Genomic DNA, 9,970 nt, shown 5'->3' with positions numbered 1-9,970 from the left:
TTACTGGGCAACATCGGTTGTAAAATATGTGTGAATTATTGATATTGGAATATTTTTTAGTTAATTCGAAAAGTTGAGTATTGAGATGAAATTTTAATATTATTTTTAAATGGAAAGATATTCTTAAGTTGCATATTGAGAAATTCAGTATATATTTATATATTTTTAGGATTTTAATTTTTTTAATATTATCTAAAAATATATATTAATCAGTAGCATGCTCTTGACAAACAGACCACAACAAATCTCTTATGTCAATCATACTCTTGTAATTATAATACTCTTATACGACACAATTCACAATTGTGGTAAATCAATACAAAACTAATGATCCCTGTATCAACAATTAATTCAATTTTTTGATAAAGTTGAATAACGTGATTGAAATTTTGATCTAAACTAATGTTTATATATTATGTTAAACTACTTATTATTGAATTCAATATTTAATTATTATTAAATTATTTGAATCAAGACTATTCATTGATTCAAACTGAAACATGCTGGATCATTACTGGAGATGTCAAACAAGTTGACTTTTAGTGTGAGTGAAGTGAGAGTTAGATCATATAGAGTAGAGAGTAGCGCAGGTGTCGAGTCAGTATGTATAAATTAAGGGAGTTGGATCAATCAAAATGTTAGCAAAGTAGACCGGTAACAAATCAAAGGTGTGAATAAGGAATTATTAAGAGTTGTCTCGTGAACAAGACCGTTATTAGGAGTTATTTGAATACAAATTATAAAAGGGACTTATTAACAGCTAAAAAATAAATTTGTAATAATAACTCGCACCGAAAAATATTATGTTATTGTTCTTAGCGAGTCCAACAAATATATACCACAAACATTGTTAGCATAAAAAATTACTTATTGACAATTGCATTAAATTTCGACCTCTATAAAACTTATTTTTATTTGTTAAATTAAAGGTTTGGTCTAGTCATTCCAAATCTGCACACTCTAACGATCAGTGGCGGACGCAGAAAAATATTTTAGGGGGGTCCGAATTTTTTTTAAAATAAATTATATTATATTATATTTTAATTTTAAGAGAAAAATGCGCTTAAATATGTATTTAAATGAGTCATATGAGTATGTAGCATAACTATAATCAAAATAAAAAAATTTGTACATACCTAAGTTAGGTGAATACGTACTTAGGATATTAAGCCGTTATTTTAATTACGGAGACAAATATAATATCAGTATATATCCTGCTAATGAATTACATAAACAAAATAAACAAAAAAAGATTTTATTTGAAATGTGAAGTTGAATTATTTATTTCCGTAAATTTATGGTATCGATTTTTAAAGTGTAAAAGTTTTTAAGTTCGTTAAATTTTGAAAAAATTGAAAAATATAAATATAATTTTTTTTAAGATTCCAGGATTTATTCTTACGCATCACCAGTTCAAACCGTTTCTATCATATACAAGATATATATAAATTAATATAAATAATTATAAGACAACATAACCAACAACCAACTGGACTACAACTACAATTCTACAATTACCCATACTAACTCAACTATATTTGAAAACTACGGGGGGAGGGACCCCTCTGAACCCCCTAGATCCGCTTTGCTAACAATAATTATTATATAAGTTGAAATTATTTATTTACTAAAATATTTGTCAATTTTATAGATACTTTTTTATTGTGTGCGCATTAACACGCTACAGAATACCGTTATTATGAAGCAAATACACAGTTAGTCTAACTGTAAATGAATAGAGTCATTCGGGAATAAAACTTAGAATCAGCTCGTTTAAGTGAACACGGCTCATCTCACCTTTTAAACGAGCCGGTCTTGAGCATGAAAATGAGCTGGGAAAAATAAACAAGTCTATCTGAGATTTTTGTCTGTTCGGCTCGGACTCGGCTCGTTTAGCTCAAACTCGGCTCGAACTCGGTAACGTGACTCGGCTAAGATAAAGTTTGTATATATTACAAATAACAAATATTACTAATCACTTAAATATTTTTATTATTACATTTTTCATCATTTATTAATAATTTTATTATTCAAAAATTTTTGTTTATTTTTCTAAATTTAATATTTAATTTTTTGTAAGAACACTATCAAACATTGTTATCTTTATATATTTATCTCTAATTATTCATATATTCATAAACAATATTAAATAACTTGTAATTTACATAAATCAAATTTAATTAACACATCAAAACATAATTAAATTTTGACATCAACCGTTTAAAATAGTGTACCATTTGTAAAATTACGAATGTCCAATAATTTAAAATAAAATTGAAATTATTCTTAGGACTTGTCTCGAAAAATAAAATCATACTCCTCTGTCTCATTTAACTCTATACATTACTTTTCTGCACGCTTTTCAATACTCATTTAAAGCATAACTCTACAATATTTTTAAATTTTTTTTTCTGAATAAAAGTTTCATGTTTAAACTTTTATTCAAAAACAAAAAATTTAAAAAATATTATGAAACTATACTTTATAAAAACCTCGAAATACGTGCAAATAGAAAACGTATACTACCGGGACGGAGGCAGTATTTGATTAAGAAATAAGTGTAGGCGAGTGTGCGTATATAATTGTAAGGTAAATGTAATATTGATATCGATACAACTTATAAAACTGTAAATTATATTTTATGGTTGGTCGGTTAAAAAATATATGTAAATTAAGTGTACACGTCGACTCGAATCGAGATTGGCTGAATTCGGTTATTCGTGAATAAATTCGTGTTCAACTCAATTATAAACAAGCCGAATTTGAACAAAACTTTCAGCTCAGTTATTAAATCCCAGCCCAGCTCGGTTTTTTTAAAAAAAATTTAAGTTTAACTCGCCGCTGACACTTTGCAGTTTGATGCACAATTAAATAACAGAACTCCCGATGAAAATGTGCGAGGTTCACAGTTTCAAAATAAACCAAGAACCCGAAATACGTAGAACCTAGCCAACATTGTGGCCACTCATTCACACACAGATGCACGTCATTCATATACAACTAGGAAAATGAATCACGTGCATACCACGTCTACTCTGTCTCTCTCATTCATATATTCATTCTTCCCTTTTCTATGAAAAAGAAACTCACAATCACTCTCTCTTTGATTCTCTCCTCTCTTTCTCTCTCTCCCCCTCTCCCTCTCCCTGTTTTCCTATTCATTCATTTTCAACCCCCTCCCTCATAACTTAAACCACAATCATTCTACATAGACCTTTTGATTTCCATCCCATTCCCTCTATAGGTTTTTCAAATCAAAGCCACTTTAATCCAATCTCTAGCTAATAATCTTCTTATCATCATTTCTTGCACAACAAAAAGCTTCTTCAACTCTGTTTCCTGGACTTCTATTCTTTCCTTTTGACTAATCTTTTGACACTTTACATCACCGTAAGTTACTTCAAAGTAGTAGTATTAGCTCCATAAAACACCCTACATAGCCTCAGATTCACACATACTACAGCAAAAATCAATCTTTATATACTTATTTAAAAATACTTTAATCTAGAATATGTACTTATGCCGCAGAGGAACTTGATGAATGAGGAGAGAAAGTTAGGAGAGAAATGCAAGATTAGAAAAAGGGGTGGTTCTTCATCTTCTTCCTCGTCACTAGTACAGAATTTTCGGTTGAAACGAGCGATTTTGGTCCGGAAAAGAGGAGGATCAAGCACACCAGTACCATCCTGGAAGATGAGCACAAGGTTGTCTCCTTTGCATAGTGATCAGGTTACTGGGAAGGTGAAAGAAGCTTCCATGTCAGCGCGAAAACTCGCGGCTACCTTGTGGGAGATTGATGAGGCTCCTTCTCATAATTTGAAGACTAAGGTAGATAAGGGAAGGAAAGAGACGACTGTTAGGCGTTCTACTGATCTATCACAAATTCCTGTTTCAGAGGTATGTATACACCTACAGAGATTACAGCTGTTGGATGTATGGTACAATGGTACATATAATTAATCAATGCTTATTTAAATTTTAGACAAGTAGTTAGTTGTACAGTCCTCCGCACAGCCCGGCCCTCTGATGCTTCTCAAATATCTAGGAAACCAACCATACTTGTTATATACAGCTTAGAAATAAGGTTACCAAAGTGTAAGCTGTACCTACGGATTACTAAAATCTATTTGGACATATTTGGTGTCATTTTAAAACTATGAATTGGAGCACAAGTTCTACGCTTTTTCATTTCATAACATGGCAAGAGTTATAGGTAGATTAGCGCCGCCATTGGACATGGACATGCTTTAAGAAGTAGAAATAGGCAACTCATATTAAGCTTGGTCCAATCATGATTTTTCAAGGCTGACTGGAAATCAAGACGCCTAAACGGACACTTAGTCGGATGACAACCCGTCCCAGGTGCCCATAGGTGCAGACTCTAATGTTCTCTAGATTTTGTTAGAGAATATAAAACTTCTAAAGTGCAGATCATATGTAAGTTCCTCGTATGCTAATATTGATTCTGCTTTTGCAGTACATGGACAGGCACAAGACAAGAAAATCAGTTGCTTCCACCAAAGTTGTGCTCACTGACAAAAGTTACAGAGGAATGGATTCCCTTCCGAATGCCAACTTGATAAAGGTAACAAATTAGCTAGGGAACAACACTACACCAAACTGCTGTTTCTATTTTTTTGACCGCAGAAGTTACCACTCTTCCTACTTTAAGAGTTTTGCATCACATTATTGTACAACAATTATACATTTTACAAAGTATGACGCAGTTGAAACACATCCCATCACAAGTTGCTAATAGATCTCATATATTGTAACCTTAAGACCTGTATATATATATATAATAGAATCTTATTTTTTTTACATATAATTTTCTAGTTGTAAACCTGTCCAGTATATGAACGGAACTTCCTTTTTAGTACTGATAAAAAACAATGAAGATCAATATCACTCGCTTATAAGCGCTGGCTATGCAGGTTGAAATTCCACCTCATAGACGCAGTGTTGCAACAATGACACGTTTAAAAGACATCAAAGAAGGCCTTATCACATCTAAAGAGCTTCTGAAAGTTTTGAATCATACTTGGGAGTTGGAAGAGCAGCGATCTACATGTATATCTATTATGAATGCACTAAAATTCGAGCTTCATTGTGCTCGTGTTAAAGTCGAGAAGTTAATCCAAGAACAACAACCCAACCACAGTGAGATAGATTATCTTTTGAAACAGTTTGCAGAAGAAAGGTCAGCATGGAAAATGAAAGAACGAAGCAGGATTCATGATGCAGTCAAGTCCTTGGCAGGAGAGATAGAGACAGAGAAGAGGCTACGAAGACAAACTGAGAGGATAAACAAGAAGCTAGGAAGAGAACTGGTAGTGACAAAGGATTCCTTGTCAAAAGCAGAAAATGATATAGAAGGCGAAAGGAGAGCAAGAGAGATACTAGAGCAGGTTTGTGACGAATTGGCAAGAGGTATTGGGGATGACAGAGCTCAAGTTGAAGAACTCAAGAAAGAATCAGTGAAAGTCCGCGAAGAGGTGGAGAAAGAAAGAGAAATGCTTCAGTTGGCCGATGTGTTGCGCGAGGAGAGAGTCCAGATGAAGCTTTCAGAAGCCAGGTATCAGTTCGAGGAGAAGAATGACGCAGTGGAGAAGCTAAAAAGTGAGCTCGAGAGCTACTTGCGAACTGAAAAAGGTGAAGAGAAGGGGCACGACTTCCCTAACAATGACAGGATCAAAGAGCTAAAGGAATACTTGAAGAAAACATTAATACAGCCGTGCCTACAAGGAGATGATAGGGGAAGAAACGATTCACCTGACAGTGATGATCAGTCGATTGAGCTAAATATGGATTGCAATGGCAAGACATTTGGATGGAGTTATACTGGTAGATTTGATGCTCAAAATGATGAAGATATAATCTCCAGTACTGAAGAAACAGTGGAAAGGAACCTGTGTTCTGATAGAAAGCAAAAGAAACCTAGTTACCTAGAAAGACAAATTTCAGACGGGATTGTGTGGGAATTTAACACTAAACTGAAAGAAGATTCGGATGGTTTGAGCAAAGAAAGAGTCTTTGAATTTACATCACAAAATCAAAAAGAGGATTATGAAAACGAAATCCAGAGATACAAGATGATTAAAGATCTAAGGGACCATATTGTTTCTGGTTCTGGGTTGGCCATGTTGCAGGGAGCAGCATGAAGGCAAGGTTGCAGATAAAAGAGTAGAAAAGATCAAATAAGTTGAATGAATCAAAATTTCTACTTTTTTTTTTACTTTTTTTACAGACGATTGTCGCATTTTCTTAAACTAAAGAAATGTGTATAGAATTTTGATTAAGATATATAAATTTCAAGTGTACAAATTGTGCTACAAGGTATTGGACCCTACTGTCTTCCTCTAAATTATGCTAAATATGTGTATAGACATTTGTATCAACGAATGTCATCATTGTTACGTCAACCTCCCATAGGGTGTTTTCCGATTTACATTCCCGTCTCTTACAAAGAGCTGCTAAATTATTCAAGGACACACCAGCAGGTAGTCTGATCCGTCAATAAAAACACAAGCAGAAGGTGTCTATATTCTCCATCCCGTTACCGAGATCGATAGTTCGGCCTTCTGAGATAAGTTGTTCCATTTCCGGAACTCACCAGCTCTCATCATTGACACTTTCAGCTACAACTAATATAGGTTTGGAAAGTAGAGAGGAGTATAAAAGAATTAATTACTGACATTAGGTTCGGACCAGAAAATATGGTGGGATCTGAAGCTCAATTATGCAAGACGGTGGTCGTGTTCGATAATTAGAGCTTCACATGCACTCAATAATTGCCAGACTACTTGAAGATTTTGTTGGATTTCATAATCCATTTAGAATAATATATTACGCAGACGAAGAATCACCAGCTAATTAACAAAAAAAATATAGTAGTATTTAAATTAACAGATGTCAATCATTTAGATTTTTAAGACTTAGGCATTAGTTCGGTAATCAGGAGGTGTATTCGTTTGAGATTTTAATGGATTTTGTAAATCCATGGATTGTTTAAATTCCATGTAGATTTAGATGTTTTTTTTTATTTTATGCATATTTGTGTGGATTTTGATTGATTGATTTTGGTGGATTGAATAAAATCTCATATTTTTTATTGAATTGTTTTATTAGTATTTTATAATTAATAATTTAATATATCAACTAATATCAATGTTGTAGTTCAAAATAAATAACAAAATTCAAATAACAAGTCCAACTCATCAACTAACCAAAAAAAGTGTAACTCATCACTCAATATCCATTATGTTCCCCGCTCTCATCATATTGATCTTTTTCATATTCTTCATTTACCGCATTACGAGACCTATCTTCCCATATAGAATTAGCGACTAACTCTCCAAATATTTGCTTCAGTTCTTTGTTGTTGTTGGCTTGACATATTTCATTTAAGGTTATCAGCTTGCTTCCTCCGTGTCTGAAGATTGGTCATCTACTAATTCAACAGGAAATTCATCAGAGCAACATTATTTTCAAGAAAATTGTGTAAATTAGCACATGCTAATACCAACTCTGCGTGTACTTGAAATGGAAATGGAGGTGCACATTTAAATATCGTAAATCAAGATTTGAAGATACCAAAAATTCTCTCGATCACATTTCTTAACGAGAAATGACAGAGATTAAATAGCTCATTTGCATTTCTTGGATGACGACCTTCGCCACCAAACTCTTTTAGATGATATCTTATTTTACGAATTACAGATAAAAATTGACGATGATTAGCAAATCCGCAATCAACAAGATAATATTTTCATGAAAATGAAAAGTCACAAGACTATAGATAGAAGAAAAATAATAAATAAAAGTGTAATAAAAATTACCTTGAGGAACTTCCAACCCGTTTCTCCTCTATAGTGCACCATTTATCAATTTTGAGTCATGTGCTGAACCTTCACACCCACTAAGCACATAAATAAATTCCAAATAAAAGTTACAAGCAGCTAAAATATTTTGGGAATTAAATCCATGACAATTACGGTAACTGCTAACATCTCGACCTCTTATTATAGCCGGAATATGAGTTCCATTAATAGCACCAACACAATCCTAAATTAATATATCCATAAAAATATAATATTAGAATTAAAAATTAGACTAGAATATAGTCAAATTATTATACTTTTAGCGCAAAAAGTGACCTTAAAGTAAGGATAAAATCTTTTACTTCCAGAAATTTTCAGGAAAATACCCCTCGATTTTACCATTATTTGTGGTGCTATAGTATTCAAAGTCTTCAAAAATTTATTAAAATTTCTATTAGCAATGAAGTTTGAGTGACCAAACCTCTGTGAGACATTAAAGTAACGATCATTATGTCTTACAATTAGTAGAAATATAGCAACCATTTTTTCAATAGACCATTTTTTCAATAGACACATATCGTGTATCTTCTAAATTAGTTCCCTCTTTTATAATGCCACACAACTTGAGAAACACATTTGGATACATTCTATGTAACTCACGATTTTTTTTAGTATTTTCTTCCATCATATTATTTATAAAAGAGTACCCAAATCTAGATATTGGTCTACGTGTTAGAGAACGACCAATAGTTTCATTCATAATAGTTAAATTAGCTTTTAACACTGTCATTATCGCATTGATCACCATCAATATATAATTAACTGTTTCATAAATCTGATTATCAATTTCTTTTTCGAATTCTTCTTATTATATTTTGTTTTCTATCATTATCTGTGGCGCCCTCCAAACTCGGGTCAGAAGTTTGGGGTCTACAACACATACACCATATATGAACCTGTATAAGAAATATTATTTATAATGACCCTGCTTCACAAAACTACGGATCGCAACAGGTTAAAGTATGAAAACAAGCCACAACCTTAATTTATTACATCATACCGAATCCCTACTGAATTAACTTACAATTGATAATAAAGTTTTTGTTACAATCGTACTATCTCTCCACTGCATGAAGCTCCTGCTAACTCGATTTACTTCAAACTGGAACCTTAGCCCGCACTTTGGACTGAGGCATTTCTTTATCATCCATATCCTTTTTAACTGTAAAATATATAAAAGAATCGCAAGGGTGAGCTAACTAGCTAAGCAAGTCATAATAGTGATAACTGAGGTCAAACAATGATCAAATGAGATGATTCAAAGGAATCAAGTTTCTTTTTAACTAATCATTAGAATTGGATATTCATTTTATATTTTAAAACCAAGGTTAGGCTGCTGATCAGTCACGCACTAACCCCGAGCAAAGCACACAGCACTGCTCTAATTACTGGATCCAAGGCACACATTGGCCTAACTTGACCATTGGTATGGTCTGACCACGAATCTGGTCCACATATATAAAAAATTATCCAATCCTAAAGCAGTTCAATATGATAACAATATGATTCAATAAAACAAGATCATAATCGATGATGGTTAAACATTTGCATAAAAACGTAAGGAAACTCATGGATATCTCAAGGGTATATCAGGGTATGTATAAGAAACGGTTTTCAGTTTGTACAAGGGTCAGGTATCAGACCAGTAATGATTTTTCAGTATATGGTTCTTTGATGTTATTAAGAATGATTGGAGTATAAAAGTTTCTGTATTTTCAAATCATTCTCTTTCAGTGTTTGGTGTTTGGTAATTATATCTTTGAAGAGTAGTATTATATTTGTATGGTTTGGTGTCTGAGGATCAACAAAGGACGGTTTGCAAAGAATAAGGCTTACGGCTCAAAATCAAGAAAGAATCAGGGTTTTAAGGGTAAATAGTTTGAAGCATATGCATTATAAAACATAAGTTATGTTTAATAATAGTAACATGTTATGAAACAGTTCAAAAACACTGGTAATATATTTTGAAGAAAAGTTCAGAAATACTTGCCTTACAGGCTTTACAACTATTACTGATCAATTCTGATCCGACTCTGCCGCTCAGGCTTTAACGTTCAACTACTAGATCCCATTGGATTCGACTTCGACAT

The 9,970-nt window shown here is 32.8% G+C and overlaps 1 protein-coding gene across 1 annotated transcript; it reads left to right on the top strand.

Moving 5' to 3' along the window:
• Nucleotides 1–3,063: 3,063 nt before the first annotated feature.
• Nucleotides 3,064–6,301, top strand: LOC141708122 (uncharacterized protein At5g41620-like). The gene is made up of 3 exons (XM_074511605.1): nucleotides 3,064–3,897; nucleotides 4,478–4,585; nucleotides 4,935–6,301. The coding sequence occupies exons 1-3, from the start codon at nucleotides 3,520–3,522 to the stop codon at nucleotides 6,159–6,161; spliced, it is 1,713 nt and encodes a 570-aa protein (XP_074367706.1). The 5' UTR covers nucleotides 3,064–3,519; the 3' UTR covers nucleotides 6,162–6,301.
• Nucleotides 6,302–9,970: the final 3,669 nt, after the last annotated feature.

This window comes from Apium graveolens, chromosome 2 (genome assembly GCF_009905375.1).
Source record: "Apium graveolens cultivar Ventura chromosome 2, ASM990537v1, whole genome shotgun sequence".
Lineage (NCBI taxonomy): Eukaryota > Viridiplantae > Streptophyta > Magnoliopsida > Apiales > Apiaceae > Apium > Apium graveolens.
The sequence above is the reverse complement of the archived record's forward strand: the minus strand, read 5'-3'. Positions and strand labels throughout refer to the sequence as shown.